The following is a 22141-nucleotide window of genomic DNA, read 5'->3' as shown; positions in this document are numbered from 1 at the left end:
GTCATTAATATTTCCATTGGTTTGGGCGTGCGGTGACTACGTGGACGAGAGGTGCCCTGGTGGTGGTAGTGGTGGTGGTGGAGGCGGTGGTGGCAAGGTCGCGCGGTGGAGGAGTGAGGCTGGTCAGGTAGGGTGGGGAGGGGGGGTGGTAGAGGTGCAAGGCCGAGGCTCCGTCATCCCCACACCTCCGAGGGTTGATAGTTGGGCCTGGTCACACCTGGTGGTTCCTCACGCAGGTGTGCGAAAGGCGGCTCACGCGATTCCTTTGTTGGAAACCTGAAACCGTGGCCGCTGATGTGGTGGTGATGGTAGTGATGATGGCGTTGGGTTTTCTTGTTTGTTTGCATTTGAGATTTCATGTTTTATTTATTTATTTATTTATTTTATTGTTGTTTCTAAGTTTATGAGTTCACATGATAAAACGTATTGTACTATGAAGGTAAAAGTTGAGTTCCTTATACGTCATTATATACACTTTTTCATCTTATCAAAATCACTAGTATTCCAGACAAAAAAAATAAATAAACATAAGTAAATAAATAAATAAATAAACATAAATAAATAAATGCTGTTACTCGTTTCATGGCGGAATTGCTGCTTGCTACAATGAAAGCTTCACCCATCGCGCGCACAGTATTTGAGTCAGTCTGAGAAACCCATATCGTGACTTCCTCGGTGCGGCAAACACGTCATAATGGTGTTGATTTATTGGTGCATCAGTAAATTTCTGGCGCCGACATCTTAGCGCCGCGGAGCCTGGCAGGGCCTGGTGGCGGTGGGCGGCGCTCCTTCCAGACCACACTGCCAATCTTCCACAGTCCACACGCGGGTTAGTCACAGAGCAGCAGCGGGAAGGGGAGGACGCACGCATCTCTTCCTCCACTACCAAAGACAAGCCGTGCACACAACAAGCATGAGTGAGTACGCCTTTTGTTTACATGAAGTCCACCACCAGTACTTCAGATGCTTTTCAGGCGTCACAAACTTAGAACTGGACGAGACGCAAGAGATTTCAGTGCGACGTGAAGGAGCGATCCTATTCCCAAATAAGTTAAGTCAAGGTTCACTGCCGACCCATGAACTTTGGATGGCAGGATAACCGCAAAACGTGGCTGCCGATCGGCCTAACATTGTCCTTTTGCTGCTATGGTTTCCCTTTGGAGGAGAAATGAAGGACTCACCCTCTCTCTCTTCCTCCCACTCTCTCTCTCTAAATGTGTACCCTGAGGCGAGGGTCTGAGAAAGGGAAGAGAGAGAGAGAGTTTGAGAGGGGGAAGAGCTGCTGTGATATGTATACTAGTGACCTTAGCATAACCGCTCATCTCGTCACCTTCCGTACTCACCTGTCTCATATTACACCTGTTCCCCGCGATACCTTTTGTCTTAATGAGATATCCTCGTGATTTCATTCATTTTTTTTTCTATTCGTAATTAATTGTATGCGTTATTCATTATTTCTTTGCCTTATTCTGCGTCTAGACTTGTTTCAAAATGTTAATTCTCATGGCAAGGTGTGGTTCAGGCTTAAGTTACCACTAGGCATGAAATTTGGCATCCCAGCACGGTTATGATTCATCCCGGCAGTGGCGGTGGTGGTCGTGGTGGTGGTGTGGGCGGGTATGCGATGTGGCACGTCCGGGTCTGTGCGTGTGTGTGTGTGTGTGTGTGTGTGTGTGTGTGTGTGTGTGTGTGTGTGTATATGTTGGTTTCTCAAACAGATTTAGGGGTACAGGAGTAATTTTCTCTCTCTCTCTCTCTCTCTCTCTCTCTCTCTCTCTCTCTCTCTCTCTCTCTCTCTCTCTCTCTTGATGGTAGGTATTCTGTGTAACATTTCAGTGTGGTGTGGTGGGCGTGGTGCTGCCGTGAACCACCTGAGGGAGGGAGTAACTTCTCTAATTGCAAGACTCCACACCAGACAACGCCCACACTTCCTTAAAAAAATCTTCCTCGCGGGCAGTTTAATGTTCTTGCAATTCATCTGCTAATTTCGCGGCAGGCTAGATATAAACCCCGCAAAGTATCCCTTGTGTTGGATATTTATGTGCCAAGTAGAAAATAAGGGAAACTGCAAGAAACCGTCTCGCCTACACCTACACGTGCTAGTTCCTGTATGAAAAGTACCTATTTCCATAGATCATCCCTATCTATGAATTTGTTTATTTTTTTTAGGCCTTCTTAATGACTCAGGCCTAACAACATGACTACTAAGTATATTCCATTCATCTAGCACATAATATAAGAACCAGTTCCTTACTATCTGTCTTTAAGATCTAATTTTATCAAGCTTGAACCCATTATTTTTTGTCCTGCCCTGTATATTGACCCTGAGTCCGGTCAAGGGCGCTAAGAGAGAGAGAGAGAGAGAGGTTTACTTAATATGCTGTTTCCAAAAAAGTTAGTAACAGAAGTAAATTTTCAAAAAGTTTGCCAGTTTCGGTTCAGAAGTTTCACGAGCGTTGGTCCAAGATGTATATAGTTAGCGTGCCTGTGGGTGGGACTAGGAAATAATGGCTGGAAGAGCTAAGCCTTAAAAAAAGTATGCATTTTACCGGGGAATAAAGCTTTAATTACGATGTGTCTGATGTTCGTGAGTTCGACTTCGCGATGTTGCTAATAATAATAATAGTAAAAATTTTGTCAGTAATGGTAGTGATAATAGTAATAGTCTTCAGGTATATTTTTGGTTGACAGTCAAATCTGAGCTCACGATCATTATAATAGAGAGAGAGAGAGAGAGAGGAGAGAGAGAGAGAGAGAGAGAGAGAGAGAGAGAGAGAGAGAGAGAGAGAGAGAGAGAGAGAGAGAGAGTAATAATGTCTCCACGATGCCATAACATCACCCGCAATTAGTTATCCTGTCACCGTCAATAAATGAGGCACAACATGGAGGAAAAACTGACTTATTTGCCGAATCATTAGCGGCGGTGTTTTTTTGTAGCACTGTATTGTCTTAACTTCACTTTCTTGTCCCTCAGTTTTTTTTTTTTTTGTCTATGCCCAGAGAGAGAGAGAGAGAGAGAGAGAGAGAGAGAGAGAGAGAGACGTATATTTTCATTGGAGCATAAATATAAAACTAACTTGAGACGAAGGAAAGAAAAAGTAGAGAAAACAGAAATAACAGCAAGTCATTTACAATATCACTAGTTTGTTATCAAAGTCGGTCAATTTGCTTTCTGGCCTTGAGGTTAACCAAGTCACGTCTGGGGAGAGAGAGAGAGAGAGAGAGAGATGTGTAGGTTGTTTGGAGAAAGGATAACATTTAGAGAGAGAGAGAGAAAGGAAAGGAGAGGGGAAAAAACGTATATATATATGTGTAGGTTTTTTGTCAAGAGAGAGAGAGAAAAAAAATGTGTAGGTTGTTCGGGGAAAGGGTAACATTTAGAGAGAGAGAGAGAGAAAGGAAAAGGAAAGGGGAAAAAAGATGTGTAAGTTTTTGTCGAGAGAGAGAGAGAGAGAGAGAGAGAGATAACAAAAATACGTGTAGGTGGTTTGGGAAAGGGTAACATTTAGAGGGAGAGAGAGAAAGAAGTACTCGTAAAAACTAACGTATGTATAAGATGTGTAGGTTAGTGACAATGCCATCTGGTGGTAGTGGGTTGAGTGAGGTAAGGTTAGCAGGGTTAGAGGGGTGAAGGACAGAGATGAACCCTTTGAGACTTGTGATCACCCTTTGGCAAACATTGAGAGCACTAGAAAAAAAAATACGTAAACACAGAAGAGTGAGATGTATTGGTTGCGTTAGTCTTCTCTTGGCCATAGGTTAGCGGGATTAGAGAGGTGAGGCACAGAGATTCACTTTTTTACAGCCGTGGTCATTCTTTGGTAAATAAACATTGGGAGCACTGTAGAAATTTGCATGGATGGACACAGATGAGAGATAAATAAGTGTCACGTTTTCAAAGCATCAGAATTTAAGTGACTGTAGTACAAAAGATAAGTGTCTTTATAATGTTGTAAGTTGTAAGGGAATTTGTCTAGCAGTGAAAGGGTGAAATAGAAGAAAACATTGCAAATATAGGAGGCTGACAAACAGGTATATGTCATTAGTGCATATAAGAGCCTGTACTACAACATATAGTGTCTTTAGAAAGTTGTGTGTGATTATATAAAAAAAAAATGACTTCCTGTGAAAGGGTTAAATAGAGTGTTATTGTAGGTGTAGGAGGTTGACAAACAGGTGCGTGGTTGCTGCAGTGTCAGGAAGCATGACGGGTTGATAAATGTGAACAGGATTAGGTTGGGTGGGTGGATGTGTAGGAAGTGCATGAAAGGTTAGCAGATGTGATGTGCACTCATGGTAATGTCAGGAAGTGTTAGAGAGCTGGGGGAAAGGTTAGGAGGTTGAGGTGGGTGTGGTTAGTAGTAGTGTCCGGGGACCCTTGCAAAAGTAGGTGATGAAAAAAAATGAAGGTTGGAAAATGTACATGTTTAGGTTTGTTAAGCTTAAAAGGGGAAAAATCTTATGTATGCGTTGGATAAGGAGAAAAAAAAGGTGTTTAAAGAGAGAGAGAGAGAGAGAGAGAGAGAGAGAGAGAGAGAGAGAGAGAGAGAGAGAGAGAGAGAGAGATTCAAAGACATAGGTAAAAAAAAAAGTTAATGGGCAAGGGTAGATTAGAAAATAAACTCACAGGATAAGGAGTTCTAATAAATAAAAAATAAATAAATAAAAAAATAGGCATATGTGAAGAAAAAAAGTGTAGAAGGTTACGAAAAATAAAAATAGCAGGTTAGCATATTGATGAAGTAGGCCAACAGGTTCAGCAGGTAAGAAGTTAAGCAGGTGTGGGCGATCAGGTGTGTCTTAATTTCTTATGTGCTGCTGAAAGTTTCCTGGTGTATATACATGACAAGGAAACTTGGATGTAAACACGTGTGTGTGTGTGTGTGTGTGTGTGTGTGTGTGTGTGTGTGTGTGTGTGTGTGTGTGTGTGTGTGTGTGTGTGTGTGTGTGTGTTTATTAAGTTGGACAAAAACGACATGTATTTTTTTGTAATACTTGTGTTTTTGTTAATATATTACTACTACTACTACTACTATTACTATTACTGCGTGTGTGTGTGTGTGTGTGTGTGTGTGTGTGTGTGTGTGTGTGTGTACGACAAGTAACATTCATAAATTCCTGGACAAAAGCCAACTTACTTCGATTACCTCCATTGTACTTTGCATCTTCCTCAATCTTCCGTCCACTGATCAGCTGTCTCTCTACTTACAAAACCAGACAGCAGACATACTTGAGGCAAAAACACTAAACACAGTGAAGAGGAGTGGCAGGTCACCAACTATTCAACAGCAGACCATGATTGTGCGTTACTGTGTGTGTGTGTGTGTGTGGGCGTGGGCGTGTCCTTGACGAGCCAATGTCAGGCCCTTGGATATCTGAGGAACCACCCAACCCCCCAGAGTCCTTGCCTCAGCTACCTATAAGGAAATGATTATGGTTATTAATATTATTCAAGTATATCTTTACTGCAGCTTCTTTTATGCATATTCTTTTTTTTTTTTCTCACTCTCTCTCTCATTTTTCCCTCTTCTCGGTTGCGGACAAAGGGTTGCTGTTAGTGATGTAATCATAAGCGGAGGCTGAAAGTCCTGGGTTTAAGTGGGATATGGAGAGAGGGAGGGAGAAGGAGGTGTACTCGTATGTGTGGAAGTGAAGCGATTTAGAAAGGACTGGGATGGTTCATGTTGGTGTCTGGAGGGAGGGGAAGCTTGTCTGGTGGTGTAATCATCAGGTGGAAATTGAAAGTTGTGTGATATGGAGAAAGAGCGAGGTGCATGCGTGGAAAATAGAGTGATAGATGAATGCAGTAGTCAGTAATCATGTTGTTAGTACTGAGTCATTGGCTTAAAAAAAGAAGTTAGACATATTTATGAGTGAGGATGATAAGAGGAAATGATAGGCATGTTCCATACAAAGACTACTATGTGTAGACCTGACGGCTTCTTGCAGCTTCCCTTATTTTCTTATGTTCTAATGTTCAACGAAACGAGTTCGATATTACATAATGGCTTTGCTGATGGTTGGAGAGATGAGAAGCTTGTGTATGGATGTGTATATTGAGGTGAAATGAGGTTAACCGAGGGAGGTCATTCTGCTAGCTGATTCGTTTGTCTGAGGGGCGTTGTCTTCACCTGCGAGAGTAAGGACGAGTCAGTAAAGCCAGCCTGGAAACAAGTTTTGGCGTGCTGCTTGACAATGAGAAACGGTTTGCAAGATTTATCGAAAAGGTCAGATCAGAGTGTGCTGGAAGTGGTTTGGGTTATGTCAGAAACAATGGAGAAGAGAACAATATGAATTACTTACATGTCTCAGGTAGAAGGATAACCGGTGAAGGCGATTGATTTTAAGGGTCGCAAGAACGGGATCATAGGGCGCCTTATGCAAAGAGGAAAAAAATAAACTGCAGGAAAAAAATACATATATATATATATATATATATATATATATATATATATATATATATATATATATATATATATATATATATATATATATATATATATATATATATATATATATATATATATATATATATATATATATATATATATATATATATATATATATATATACGTCTTAATGTAAAAATAGAGAAAAATACGTAGAACATGATAGAGATGAGGGATCAAGAAAGCACAAGATTGGTAAAATAAAACAAATTGATGTACGTACATAAGAAATAAGCATAAGGAGCAGGTACGAAAGGAGTGATCAAGCAAACACTAGATCCACATAGAACAACAGAGACAACTTGATGTAAGAGGAAGAAACTCATAGAACATGAGGTAAAGAGAAGGAATCAAGAAAGCACTAGATGAATAAATTAAGATGAAGATGTCCATAAATAAGGTAGAAACACAAAGAAGTGATCAAGGAAACGCTAGATAGAACAAGTGAAACAATTCTATATAAGGGAGAGAAAAGCATGGAGCAGAATAGAGATGAAGTCAAGAAGAAGAAGAAGAAGAAAAAAGAGACAATTAATTTCAATGTGAAGAGAAGAAACTTAAAGAACAGGAGACACACACACACAGACACACACACACACACACACAGAGAGAGAGAGAGAGAGAGAGAGAGAGAGAGAGAGAGAGAGAGAGAGAGAGAGAGAGAGAGAGAGAGAGAGAGAGAGAGAGAGAGAGAGAGAGAGAGAGAGAAAGGAATGAAGAAAGCGCAGTATTATAGAGAGGTAAGCATCCGAGGAGGTGAAACACGTGCATCCGTGAGACAGCAAGAACTGGGGCCATTTAGTGAGCACCTGGTAACGCGGTGCTGATACCTGTGATCGGAACCCGTGAGAAGACACTTTGGTAAACCACAACACTCCAATTGTGGCCTGCACGCTGATGTCTCGAGGTAACAGAGTCGATTTGGAATATTATAGAAGAGTCACGCGAAGTTTGAATGATGACTTGTAGAAAATAATATACTGTATGATGGAGTAGAAGTTAAAGATTAATGAAAAAAAGAAAATAAGATGAATGGATTGGTAATTGGGCAGATAAGACGTGTATAATTGAATAGATTATTTTATTTTTTTCTTCTTCTTCCCCCTCTCGTCCTCGTCATCACTTAGTTTTATTATTACTGAACTGTTAATTAAGAGACACCTCACAAAAATACGTAAACTAAGCTGAACTCTCCATTATGTGTCTTATGTTTGGCTTTCCAAGATCATCTCACGTGCAGGACTGTTTTCACCATAACCATAAACGCAAACTAAATTTCCTTTACATTTTTTTCCCTTTCCTTCCATCCATCCTTTTTTTCTAAACATTTTTAATTCGCTTTAAAACTTTATTTTGTGTTTCAAGTACAACTGTTGAATCAGAAAGGAAAAGTATATTTGTTATTTATTTTTTATCTATATTTGGTAATGAGTCTAAACAACAGCAACTCCGTCACACACACACACACACACACACACACACACACACACACACACACACACACAGCGGTCTTGTCGTGTTTGTTTTGCAGTGGAAAGTGCTTCTAATAGCAGGTACTTACAGCAGTTGCCAGTCTGTCAGTCAACCAGCCAGCCATTAGAGTGAGGGTGAAGCTACCAAGATTGCTATGTCTCCTCCTCCTCCTCATCATCATCATCATAATTATCATCATCATCATTATCATCCTCGTCATCCTCTTCTTTCTCTTGTTGTTGTTGTTGTTGTTGTTGTTGTTGTTGTTGTTGTTGTTGTTGCTGTTGTTGTTGTTGTTGTTGTTGCTGCTGCTGCTGCTCTTCTTCTTCTTCTTCTTTTTCTTTTTCTTTTTCTTCTTCTTCTTCTTCTTCTTTCCTGTTCTTTTCTTGTTCTCCTTGTTCTTATTTTTCTTTCTCCATCCTCCTCCTCCTCCTCCTCCTCCTCCTCCTCCTCCTCCTCCGCGTCAGCTGCTCCACTACATGTTTTGCCCTCCGATCCCCGTGTGTCTTGGCCATATGGGAGCGAAAAGCAGGTTTTTTTTTTTTCACTCGTTCAATCATCACCTGGAAGCTTAGAGTAGATGAGGTCAGGGTCTTGTGAAACCATTACTCTTGCCTTAAAAGGGACTCGAAGTGCACCTTGGTCATTCATATTATCTTGTATTATCTTCTGGCTAGCATTGTAAAGTGTCTCTAAGGCTCTTGCGAAATTAATGTACAGGGCTTAAGTTAGTTGTGTGTCATTGGTCTGAGTGGAAAGTAATGTATCTCTCGAATATAAGGGAAGGTGTGAGGAGTCAGTAGGTCTACACGTGGCAGTCAATGTATAAAACTTGTTTACCTATTCTCACTTGCCATTCCTGTCTGTAAATTAATCTAATCTTCTATTAAAGCTTCATATTGACTGGACGCAAACAAGTCTCTCTCTCTCTCTCTCTCTCTCTCTCTCTCTCTCTCTCTCTCTCTCTCTCTCTCTCTCTCTGTGTGTGTGTGTGTGTGTGTGTCATCTGGAGGCATATCAAGAGGTGGGGACTGGCCGGTGTGTGTGTTAACAAGTCCTTATGTGGTTCAAGGCTGACTGGTGAGCCTTGTTGCTGACCCACACACACACACACACACACACACACACACACACACACACACACACACACACATGCACACACACACACACACACACACACACACACACACACGCGTACATCAGGTTCCGTTCTTTCGCGGCCCGTTAAAGGAAGTCAGGTGGAAATGCTTTAATGTTCAGCTTTTCTGGTTCTGTTCCATTTTTTCCGCTGCAGGAGGCGAGGGTGAAGGCAGTGACAGGCGGGGAGGTTAACAAGTTGGAGTAGTTAAGGAGAAGGGGGCGAGGAAGAGGAGGTAGAGGAGACAGGTGTTGAATGAGAGGTCGTGTGTAGGGTTGAGGTGAGGCGGAGGAAGTAAGTTTATGATGCAAGAGAGATTCGAAGACCCTCCCCCCTCTCACACACAAGTTTTGCAGCCATTCTCCTTCCCTCACGACCGCTGCACCTGTCATTGTTCTACGTGCCTACACACATTTCCTCGAGATTCTAATGCTGAGTAGGCGTAAAGAACTGACACTGAACGAGGGAGTGATACCATAACCTCTGTAAGCATCACTGTGTTCTTTGGCAAGCTATGTATTAAGGGAACCACTTTCTTAAATACTTCAGCATCTTATTAGATTTCTTTTACCAGACTGTAGGGTAAGTTAGTGGAGTTTTCAAGGATGTTTTTTATTTATGGCAATAGTGTTTTTTGTATGAATTTAGTGATAGTTCAGCAAAAATTCTGCTCCGTCAATAGGAACCTCAGAAAGCATCACGGTGTTCCTTAGCAAGCTTCATATCAAGGGACCCGCTTTCTCAAACACATCGACGTCTTAACTTGATTACTTTTACCAGGCTGTAGTGGAAGTTAGAGGAGTTTTCAAGGGTGCTTTTATGACTAGGATGTTTTCTTATGATTCCACTGCTAATTCAATAAAGATTCTGCATCACTAGTATGGAAAAACGCTGAAGCCAATAGTGCTAATCGCCTCCGTGGCCTTGGGAGGAGGCTATAGGAGAGGGCAGAACGTCTCAAAACACGGCTTGGCATCTGGGGGAGGCCGAGCCAGTGTTTCCGCTCAGCTCTGCCCGACTCGCAAGATCGACTCCCGCAAGTAACTGTTCCGCCGCTCACGCCTCCTTCTCCTCCTCCTCCTCCTCCTTCTTCCCTTCTTTCTCCTCCGCCTCGCTCCCGTAATGAAATTGCTTTGCCTCTCTCTCTCTCCCTCTCTTTCCTTCTACTCCAGGCCGCTTCTTGGATACTGTTTGCCATCTTTTTTTCTTCTTCCATTTGATTAATGTTCGTGTTTATTTGTCTTATTTATTCATTACTGATTTATTTTATGAATATATGTACTAAGATGCCAAAAATTTTAAGTCCTTCAGGTTTTTTTTCTTTTAATTTCCTTCCATTTCCAGTTTTCTGTATTCTTTTTATTCCCTCGTTTCTCTCTCTCTCTCTCTCTCTCTCTCTCTCTCTCTCTCTCTCTCTCTCTCTCTCTCTCTCTCTCTCTCTCTCTCTCTCTCTCTCTCTCTCTCTCTCTCTCTCGCCTTCTCACTTCCTCCCTCTTTCCCTTCCCTCCCTCCCTCTCCCTCATCATCCTCATCACTGCGCCCAAGTCTTTATCATATCATCATCACAGAACCTTGCATTGCGTCACCATCACTAGGAAATACACTAACTACAGCCGCATTGCATCACCGCGCAGTGGAAGCGGGTGGAAGGCAGCAGGTGGAGCGCCGCAGTCAGTTAAAAGGGCGCGTCCACAGGTGGGGCGCCGCGCTGTGACGCCCCTAAGTAATGGTTGAGGGATGGAGGAAAAGGAGCGGTATAAGAGAGGTAAAAAGTGAGACGAGTGGTGATGGTGGAGGAGGTTAGTGTGTATGGTGGGTGGTGATAGGTGCATGGGAGGTGAGGGGAGGAAAGGGGTTCATGTGGGAGAAATGACAGGTGGTGCATGGGAGGTGAGGTGAGACCGAGGTATAAGAGAAATATGAAAGGTGAGGCGAGAGGAAGAGTCACTGGGAGAGATGTGAGAGGAGGTCAGGCTGGGAGCAAGATAACAGAAGGTGTGGGTGGTTGAATAGATGAAGCGAGGAGGAGGAGGAAAATTACAGTTAGATTAAGGCAAGTTAGTTAGGTGGTACAGGTACAGGTAAGTTTACTGGAGAGGTGCAAGAGGAGACGAGGCGAGAAGCAAGATGACAGGGGAAGGTGTGGGTGGTTGAGTGAGGTGAGGTGAGGCGAGGCAAGGAGGAGCAAGGTTACTGGGGGAGGCGTGAAATGTACTGGGGGAAAATTACTGGGGGGAGGTGACAGGTCGTGCAGGGGCGAGGGGAAAGGTAGGGCAAGGAGGAGCAACTGCCAGCAGGTCTTCCCGGGTCCTCTTATAAGCAGCAGACGGGTCATCGGCCCTCCCCTCCGTCACTCTCTCTCTCTCCTGAGGGGGCCCGCGGCAGGATGGGGGATGGGAACACACCACTCATGCCTTCCCTCTCCTCCCCATCCCTTCCCTTCCCTTCTCGTCTCCTCCCTTCCCTCCCACGCTCAGCTATTGAAGTGAAAGTAATCCCTGCCAAATTTTAGTGGTTTTGACTGTAATTCCTCATTCCTTTTGGTCATTTTGTAACGAGCACGACAACCTCTCTTTACCTCTTCCTCGTTGCCGTGGGCGCGCACTGCGTGGGTTAGACTTTCACTGCTGTCCCGCGGGAGGAAGGTTGTGAAACTACACTAAGTTGTTTCCTTGAGTGCAGGTGGATTTATTGAAGGTTTATTTTCATTTTTAGCTCAGTGGATGTCTTGTTTTTTTTCCCTGTACACGAAGTGGTGATCACTGCTTTTGTGGTCAGTGATTGAAACCCGTTTTATAACTTCCCACACGACATTACGGAAGGAGGAGGTGGTGGTGGTGGTGGTGGTAGTGGTGGTGGTAGTGTTGCCAGATAGGTGTAAAACAAATAAACGCTCCGCTCTTTACTTCCACTTACGCTTCATGCTCTCATAGTCTTTTTATCATCTTCCCTTCTTGTCTGCTTTGCTTATTACAGTGTTCAGGTATCTATTCTCAGTTATTAAGGTTTTTTAGTGAGTGAGTTCGTGTTTTAGGGAGAAGGGAGTTAAAGGAAGGGGTAACTGGTGGAGTGAAGCAATATTCCCACGCTTCTAACGTCCACCACTCTGCAGCTTTCTATCGACTGGGGTGGAGAACTTATCGCATTGAATAGAGAGAAACACCAGGGTCCATGTACACTAAGACTCACCTGAACGCAGTGCGGGTGTAATGTGGGTGCTGCAAGTGTAAATCACCCATAGCCCATGGTTTGGTGATGTTCAGGATGGGTCTGGAAGGTGCATTTCCTAAAACCCTCTTTCTCATTTGGCAAAGGGAAGCACTAGGGTCTGTGTATACTGAAATTCTTATACTTGCTTCACTTGCTCATAATTGTATCGATGAGATTTACTAGTACAAGTAAGTTCCTCTTCCTAAACGTTTTGGTGTTTTGTCACAACTCATTTTAACACTTTAGTGGAAGGTATTGTGGTTTTCAAGAGGGTTTTCGTGATTCTAGTAATAGTTTGACAAGGTTCCTGCATCATCAACGAGGAAAACTTTCAAGAGAACCTTACAAATAATTTCTACGATCTTTGAAAAGCAGTCCAAAATATTTAACCCATTCACTGCCATTTGGTACATCTTTCCTTAATCACGAACCACTTTGGAATAATTCTTCTCATTGTACAACCACTTCCAAACATTATACTGGCTAGAAATTTAAAATGTATTCCTTTTCATCCCTTTCTTCCTTATAGGCTCTTATAAAGATTTAATACATTGCTTTTAGTGATGTGAATTGTTGCATATCGTAGTGAAAGTGTTAAAATTACGAGGTTTACTTGTGCCATCTTAATTTTAGTATGTGATATATCCACTCGTAGATAAGACCGGGAACAATGATTTACCAGTGTCAGTGTTCCCAGAGTAATGAATTTCTTTCCGTCGCTTTCCATCAATGAGAGGTTTGCCTTCCCGTTCAGCCTCACCACGAAGCCACCACCTGCAAGCCGTTAGTTTATTGCCTGGGATCCGCTTTCCCACCACGAACGCTGCAGCTGCGACGGGGAAACCTCATTTTGGAACTTGCAAAAGGGAAATAACTGAAAATTTATTGGGTAATAAAGACAATTAGCCTGTGAGAAGGGAGGCAAGGTAGATTTGTGTGTAGAAAGTAAAGGAGATGTAGGTAGATATTAAAATTTATATTGAAAAAAAAAGGGAAGGGAAGTAAGAGTAGGAAACTCATGTGAAGAAAGTAAAGGAAATGAAGGTAGATGTTAATATTTATATTCCGAAAGGGGGAAAGGAAGCAAAAGAAAGAAATTTTTGTGTGGAAAGTAAAGGGAATGCACATATGTATTAAAATTTACATTAGAAAATGGGGAAGGGAGGCAAGAGTAAGAAACTGATTTTCTTATGTTATTTTTATTGATATTTTTTTTTTGCATCCTTGTCTTTATTAACTAAAAAGTACGGTAGGATTTTTCTTTCGATATGTAAATGAAAAATATTACTGCATGTATGTTTATATTATATTATTTATTCCTGACAGTCTAGATTGAGATACATATTACCGTACATATTTATTTATTTTTGTGTATTTCATTTTTTTTTTCTTTGACAATCTATAATATGAAAATAAAACACAAGTAAATTCTAAACTTTAAAACTTTTATCTTAATCAAGCTGTCTGAACTCCCTTGAACTTTGTCACCAGAGAATCACTACCATAACTAAATCTCCAGTCATTAATTTCAGAGTGACATTTACGGAAATCTTAAATGCAATTCAATAACGTTTCTCCGGTAGACCTTCGAGAATCCTTATAGAGCAGTTACAGGGAATTAGTTAGCAGTTAGGGAGCAGTTAGAGAGAAAAATGCTGGAGGAGAAAAAAGGTTAGATGTGAAGTAATAATAAGAGAAGTCGGGGCATGAAAACGAGTGAGTGAGGGAGGGAGAGGAAGGAATACGTCAGGCAGTGAGACGAAACTGGGACAATGGATGTGCAACAAGAAAGAAAGAGAGAGAGAGAGAGAGAGAGAAAAGCCCAAAGAGACTGATGGGATGAGTGAGATGATGCCCTTGACAAAGAGAAAGAAGAGTCACGTAACAAACTCCTCCTCCTCTCCTCCTCCTCCTCCTCCTCCTCCTCCTCCTCCTCCTCAATGCCCACAATTTGCATATTTTGTTGCCTTTTTCATTACCTTTTAAATTCTATTACGTTTTCCTTGTGATGTTGTGTTACTTTTCTTCATATTAATTTATTTGCTTTTTTTCATTTCATTTTTTACTTATTTCTAGTAATGATGTGTAACTTTTTTTTTCTTCTATTCGCCTTCTTAATCTCCGGGCAGGTGAAATAAAAGGACGTGCATGGAAATATGAAGATAAAAGTGCTATTATTTTTGCACGTGTGATTCTGATTCTAATTCCTTTTTTTTCTCTCCTTTACTACAGATCAGTTAGCGGTGTTCCTCCTCCTCGCTGTGGTAAGTGTTCTTCGCCTTTGCTCAACTATAACACCTCAGTTCAATCCTTTCTTACCCTTATTTGTCCCTCCTTCATCCATCCATCCACTCGTTCACTCATATACCTGAAGATAGCCATGATCATTCCACTCGTCCGTCCTCCACCCACCCATCCACCCACCCACCCATTTACTCGTATGTTTGGAGATAGCCATGATAATTCCCAAAATACCATAAGTGGGTGTCTTCTGAACGGTTTAAGGAACAACTGATCTTAAATATTTGTTCCTTTAATTATTCGATGCGTGTCCCTGCCCGCCTCCCACCCTTGCTCTTTCCCCCTCTGCCTGCTCTACAGTCCACCTGCCGCCTCGCCTTCATTTTTTCCTACCTCTGCCCTCCATGCCCACTCTTACTTTTCTTTTTTCCCTCTCTATGCCCTTGCAAGTATACACACAGACACACACACAGACACTCTCACTCTCTCTCTCTCTCACCTGTAGACTCTTTCTTATTGTCATTTCTGTCCCTTGCAAATTTTCTCTCTCACTTATAAATTCCGTCTTTCTCACTTGTAAACTCCGTCTTACTTGCAAACATTCTCTCTCTCTCTCTCTCTCTCTCTCTCTCTCTCGTCTCTCTCTCTCTCTCTCTCTCTCTCTCTCTCTCTCTCTGTGTGTGTGTGTGTGTGTGTGTGTGTGTATGTGTGTGTGTGTGTGTGTGTGTGTGTGTGTGTGTGTGTGTGTGTGTGTGTGTGTGTGTGTGTGTGTGTGTGTGTGTGGGCGCCTCCTCCCCCGTGGGCGAGAGGAAGCCGTCTCAATTACCCTCCATCTCCCTTCTTACCTCCTTCCTGTTAGCTCCCTTCTCCCCCCCTCCTCCCTCCCTCTCTCTCTCTCTCTCTCTCTCTCTCTCTCTCTACTCTCTCTCTCTCTCTCTCTCTCTCTCTCTCTCTCTCTCTCTCTCTCTCTCTCTCTCTCTTTCATTTGCAAATTCTCTCCCTTGCCAATTCTCTCACTTGTAAACTCACTCTCACATGTAAAACTCTCCTCTCTCTCTCTCTCTCTCTCTCTCTCTCTCTCTCTCTCTCTCTCTCTCTCTCTCTCTCTCTCTCTCTCTCTCTCTCTCTCTCTCTCTCTCTCTCATCTCTCTCGGTAGTGTCGCAGCCCGTCCTTGGATGAGAGGGGGAGAGAGGGAGAGGAGGAGGAAAAGGAGGAGGAGGAGGAGGGGGAGGGGGGACTTTTGCCTGTTTGGAAGGTCACAAGTCGTCTTCCTTGTTTTTGTGTATACATCCCGTTTATTGTATGTATGTGTGTGTGTGTGTGTGTGTGTGTGTTTGTAGGGTGTGTGTGTGTGTGTGTGTGTGTTAGTAGTATAAGGTTATTATTTAGTAACCTTATGTGTGCGTACGTTAGTTAATGATTCACTTAGCAACATTTGTATTCACCAGTGTCTCTCTCTCTCTCTCTCTCTCTCTCTCTCTCTCTCTCTCTCCTCTCTCTCTCTCTCTCTCTCTCTCTCTCTCTCTCTCTCTCTCTCTCTCTCTCTCTCTCTCTCTCTCTCTCTCTGCTTTCACTATTCTCTTAACTATTGACTCCTCTTTCTCGCCACACCCACATCCTTCACGCCCTCTTGTGCAGTCACTCACACCCACTCTTACCTCCTCCTCCTCCTCCTCCTCCTCCTCCTCCTCCTCCTCCTCCTCCTCCTCCTCCTCCTCCTCCATCAACACGATCACCGTTTCTTCTTTTTTTCACTTTCTCTTTTCTTCCTTTCTTTCCACAACAAACATCACTCTTTGCTGTCCTTCGCCTTGCCACGCCCGTGATTTGTTGTCCTACCCTGTATCACGCCCGTTCCAAGCAGCTTTGGTTTATATATGACTTAGTTTCTCTTCCTGCTCCTACTCCTCCTACTCTTTCTTCTCGTTGTTCAGCGCCACTTTTCTCCCTCTCTTTCCCTGTCTCCTTTGCACGTCCTCTGTGCTTAGTCTGCCATAAACTTTCTGTGTACTACCACCACCACCAATAACAACACCACCACCACCTCCACTGCTCTTGCTTTCATCATTTTCTTTTTTATGTTTGTCTTTTTTTTTTTTGCCTTTTCGTTCTTTATGTAATACCAGGCGTTTGATGGAATTGTATCTGTTCTTGCCAGGTTTGCTTTCTCTTCTTACGTGTTTCGGTGTGACTTAATCCTTTTTTTTTTTTTTTGTGTGTGTGTGTGTGTGTGTGGAGCTACATATGATTTTATTTTTGTTTATTTTATTCTGATTCATTATTGCTTATCGTTGTCTATACTTTCTACCTGTTTTTTTTTTTCTTTTTCTTCTTTTTTTGTGTGTGTGTGATTTCCTGCTAATCGACTTTTGTTTTTCTTCTCTCTTCCCTTTTGAGTTTGATTATTTATTTGTTTATTCATTATTTTTTGTTGTATGCATGTATCACAACCCGTTCTTTCATAATCTCTCTCTCTCTCTCTCTCTCTCTCTCTCTCTCTCTCTCTCTCTCTCTCTCTCTCTCTCTCTCTCTCTCTCTCTCTCTCTCTCTCTCTCTTTTCCGCGTTCTCTTCACACAGCGCTACATTCCACCTCCCTCCCTTGTATATCCTGATCTACCTGTTTTCCATACTATATATTTGCCTTCGTTAAACTTAAGCAGCACTCAAAACTCCACGTTACATCATGAACACCTTATTCCTTCAGTCAGTTAAGAAATCGATGAATCAGACAGACGTTCAGTGAGTCAATGTGTTCCTTTCACCTCCTCTTCCTCTCATCTGTCAAGTAATATCATGTTTTCTTCCTATTGTCACGATCTCTTCCTATTTTCCTTCTCGGTGTCATGACGTTTCAGTTTCTCTTGTCTTCTGTAACATTACGATTTCTTCCTTTTATTACAGTACCTTCCTTTTTTTTCCTCATTGGTATGTCTTCTATAACATTACCATTTCTTCCTTTTATCACAGTATCTCACGACCTCTTCCTCTTGTCCTCGCTATCAACCATTCAGTCTAAGTCTCTATTGTCTTCTGTAACAACACGAATTCTTCCTTGAATCACGATCTCTTCCTCTTTACCCTCTTGCTATCAACACCAAGTCATTCAGCCTCTCAGTCTTTCTTGTCCTCCACAGGCGAGCACAATGGTGGACGGGGACATGATGAGGAAATCCATCGTGTTCGACAAGGCGACTCCAGATGTGTTTTATTGCCCCGTTGATAAGCCCACGTCCTTTGAGAAGATGCTGGTCCACTCCAGGCCACTTGCCAAGCTGTGTGAATTCGACGGCAACGGGGTGAGTTAGCTATGAGGAGGATGTAGGAAGGTCGTGAAGGCTCTTAAAGTTGGGTTTTGTTATAGTTTTGTTTGACGTGCCAGGTTGTGTTAGGTTGTGAAAATTATGTTAATGATGATTGTTATACTACTACTACTGCTGCTGCTACTACTACTACTACTACTACTACTACTACTACTACTACTACTACTACTACTACTACTACTACTACTACTACTACTACTACTACTTTCAACCATCTTGTGTTTTGAACGAGAGGGTTAAACTTCCTTCATTTGTAGATCCTTTGTTTGTTTTGTCTCTGTAAAGGATAGTCTACATGGACACACCGTAAAATGAGAGAAGTGGAAGTTAATTTTGTCTCTTAACAAGACTACAGAACAATTTAAAAACCCTTAGCACAAAACATGTCTAAAAAATTTGTGGATTATTACGAAAAAAAAAAATTAAAGTCATAGGAAGGAAGGAGTTACAGAAACTAGCTAATAGTCATTCTTCTCCCCACAGATTACTGCGAAAACAAGTAAATAAATAAATAAAAATGAAAGAATTGAACTCATTTCTATCCTACTGAAAATCAACTTAATTTTGATCTTCACGCAGCTAATCCTAATAACCTCTCCCTCTCTCCACAGCTTCCCGGGGACTACAAGAGTGACTGCTACAACGACGTGGACGAGAGCGAGTACGCCTGCAAGGAGAAGAAGAGGATCATGGTGAGGACCTGACGGGAACCACGGACACACTCAAATCTTCCCTCCTGACCCTTAGATTGTTACTTGGCTTATTCCTAAAGTCCTTCCTCCTTCCTACGCTTGACATATTAAAGTTATTAGTGTTTTTTTTTTTTTTTTTTTTTTGTGGTGCTTCAAGTTGTTTTTGTTGATGGGTTTGTATGTGTGTTTGTTTTTTGTTTGTTTTTGGAGTAGCTTCTTGTTTTGTTTTGTTTTGTGATGTTTCCATGTTTGTGTGTTCTTTATGTTATTTTTTGTTGTTGCTTAAGATGGACTTGGCTGGTTTCCATTTACATATGTTGTTCTCACAGGTAACATTAAATACAGAGGTGCTTTTTCTCACACGAGTCTTTTCATGCCACACCCGAACACATGGAATACTACAAGGAAATAGGAAGGTAAAAAAAAAAAAACAATATCACGCACGGGTCTTGGTAAAATTATAGTCGCACACACACACACACACACACACACACACACACACACACACACACACATACACATACACACACACACACACACACACACACACACACACACACACACACACTAGCGGTACCGACTAACAATACTGAAAAACTAAACATATTCGTCGTGACAGGGAAAGCAATTAACAGGTGAAAGCTTCAGACAGCGAGAGTTCACACCACACGCCCTTTCCCTTCCTCCCCACGCGCGTCACTGCTCCGGTGGCGTCCTGTGGGGATGGAGGACGCCTTGACGTGGCCTGTGCGTGTCCTCGTGAGTCCTGACGCACACAAGTGACCTACGGTGAAATAATGTTACAGATACGCCAGGAGACCGAGGAGGTGGAGAGGGAGATGCTGCAGGCGACTACAAGGGCTGCTAACAACAAGGTGTAGGGCTCACTAACTTCCCCCGGACCCCGCCAACCCACCGGACACAGGTTAACCCCCGCCCTTCAGTACACCAGGAGGCTCTCAGGCACTCACCAGGAGGAGTAACAGGTTTCTTGCGGGGTCAGGGGTCAATGGTAACACAGGGAATGTATATCAAGCATCACATTTTTTCTCCTATTCACTTACTAGTAATGTCATTGTTCTAAATTGTGTGTTGTTTTGTAAATATTGTTCTCTTTCATTCGTCTTTCTCATGTGTAAGTTTTGATTAAGAGGAGTTTTGCTGTGTTTTAAATCTAGAAGTAAGTTTTGTACATAAGTGTAAATGTATAGTCGAGTGATGCTTGGTCGGCTTCGCTTCCTTGGAAACATTGCCGTCTGCTGCCCAACCTCGGGTGTTGGGCGGCACCTGTGTGACGATGTTCGGTGTGTTCGAGGCGCCTCACATCCTCACAAACACTTGCATCACTGTAATGCCTCCACCACCCCTCTCAGCTCAGGGGTTGTGACTGACAGGAACAAATATGATCATTATCGCCATGTAAATATCTTTTGGTGAAAGCCTTTCTAAATCTTCAAAGATTTGTTTTCGTGTAAATATTTTTTTTTGGGGGTGAAAGTTAAAACCTTCAGCAGGCATTTTCATCTTGCAAGTGGATATTTGCTTGCCATGGTTTGGTACCACTGCTATACAAGCGTACATTTCACGCTGACGCTGTACATTGGAGAGCTTATTCCACTTCAGGCATCTTCGGATCAGTGAACACTGCCCATGGGACAAATGGAACACACGGTCGGCTGTAGTACGCTGGGATCACCACTGAGGGTGGAGAGTAACGGAGGATCATCTGGGTACAAGTCTTGTTTTAAAGGAATGCTTGCAAGCCTTCCTTCTGGGCCTTGCATGGTGCTGAAGTACATGTATACAACTGTTGGTGTAGCCTCTCCACCCTCTGTCTTGTGGCTAGAAGCTCTTACACGTCAGGGACCCCGGTGGCTTGGTACACACGCACAGATACACCAGGACAAGGGAAAACCCCGCCCTTCTCAGTGTGCGCCGTTATGAGATAAGTCCGCTGACCAGCCTTTCCCCGCCAGATGCGCCTCCACCCCCCCGGCAGCGAGAAGCTTGAGATGATACGCCGTCGCCGACTCATGCGTCTGCAAGCCATCGGCAGCGGCTGAAATCGGGATGCTGATCGACGTGTGTGTGTATGTTGTGTGTGTGTGTGTGTGTGTGTGTGTGTGTGTGTGTGTGTGTGTGTGTGTGTAATAAAAGTTGTATCATATATAAAGTTAATATATATATACATATATTCGCATACTCGTACTATATATATTTATGTATATGCATCGTACAATGTATCATCACACATCAAGACCAACATGACATGAAGCGAAAGAAACAGACGCAGCTGCAATACAGCAAACATCGCTACGCCGCGTGCTTGCAGCCATCAACACCACCATCAGCCGACAAGACTCAATGCCAAGACCAGCAACACTACAGCCACAGCCCGGGACAGGAGGCCATCAATCAGTCCGGTGCGCGGGGTTGGGAGGGACAGCCCGCCTCGCAAGATGACTTACGAACTGCCACTCTCGATCCTCCAGGACCCACTTCCCCCAAGGCTAACACAGTAACAAGCCAGCCATGCGCCCCCCATCTGACCAGTGGGTGACGCAGCGCCGCCAGCCAGCCTGCCGCTCACACTCCTCCGAGGGATTATTCGTCTTCACAGCACCACCACACTAACACACTAATTTATCTGTATGTACATAACGCAGCATCTCCACGGCTGTGTGGATGACCGAGGAGCAGCGGGGTGTGCGTGCTGTGGTTGGTGGAGGAGGACGTGATGGGCCGCCACTCGTCAGTCCTGGTCAGATGGTGAAGCAGTTTGCGAGGCTCAGAGTGACAGTGCCTGGGCCCACGCGACCACCTCTTGTGTCCGCCCAGCTCCATCCACCCCCCAGCCCCCAGCCCCCTCCCCAAGTCTCCGCCAGACCTCATGGCTGCCGGCCCCCTCATTCCTCACCCCAATCCCACCCTTCCCCACCCCGACCCTGGCGCTGTGAACAAGTAAAGGGTAACAAGGACAACAAACACAAAGAAGCTTCAAGGGCCGCTGGTTTTATGCTTCCTGTTCCCAAAATAAAATGTGTGCTTATTAAACGGAGAACTTGTTTATCCCTAAAATAAGTGAATAAATATACAAATCAATGTATATATTTTATCTGAAAATGGGAAAGTAAGAGAAGATGAGGTAAAGGTGAAAGCAGTACAGTGAGAAATACTTGTTCGGCGAGGAAGCATCAGCAGGTTTGAATAAAGTGATCCACGGCATGACACATGACTGCCGCCCTGACGATGTTGGCGAGGTTACGAGGAGTTTGGTATGGTAAATTGTTTGATGAATCCGGTCCCTGCCCCGCCACGTGGACCAGCCACTGCAGCATATGGCAATACCGCGGCGGATCAGGTAGTTAACTGTTAGATAAAGGAATGATCAACGGTTTCTAGAAGCACTGTGCAAAAGGACAAAGGTTTCATGTACTATTATGATCGGTCTTCTCTTTGAAGTCAGCTTATCCTGAGAGGCGCCCGACATGTGTGGGGAGAATAGAAAATAGCGGCTTTGCTCTCAGCCCTGGGGCCTGATGCTTGCCTGTCTTGTAACACACAAGGCTCACTACATTCATGTGTTCAGCAGCCGAAGGACCGAAAATGCTTTGTG

At 43.2% G+C, this 22141-nt stretch overlaps 1 protein-coding gene across 2 annotated transcripts; it reads left to right on the top strand.

Moving 5' to 3' along the window:
* The first annotated feature begins 778 nt into the window (after positions 1-778).
* Positions 779-21579, top strand: LOC135114238 (uncharacterized). Of its 2 annotated transcripts, XM_064030031.1 has the most exons (6): positions 787-917; positions 14503-14534; positions 17648-17809; positions 18445-18525; positions 19332-19450; positions 20502-21579. In XM_064030031.1, the coding sequence occupies exons 1-5, from the start codon at positions 914-916 to the stop codon at positions 19404-19406; spliced, it is 354 nt and encodes a 117-aa protein (XP_063886101.1). In that variant the 5' UTR covers positions 787-913; the 3' UTR covers positions 19407-19450; positions 20502-21579. The 2 variants fall into 2 exon arrangements, with proteins under 2 accessions (XP_063886102.1, XP_063886101.1); XM_064030032.1 differs by lacking the exon at positions 19332-19450 and having other exon boundaries at positions 779-917.
* Positions 21580-22141: the final 562 nt, after the last annotated feature.

This window comes from Scylla paramamosain, chromosome 27 (genome assembly GCF_035594125.1).
Source record: "Scylla paramamosain isolate STU-SP2022 chromosome 27, ASM3559412v1, whole genome shotgun sequence".
Classification (NCBI taxonomy): Eukaryota; Metazoa; Arthropoda; class Malacostraca; order Decapoda; family Portunidae; genus Scylla; species Scylla paramamosain.
This window is presented reverse-complemented; position numbering and strand designations above follow the sequence as displayed.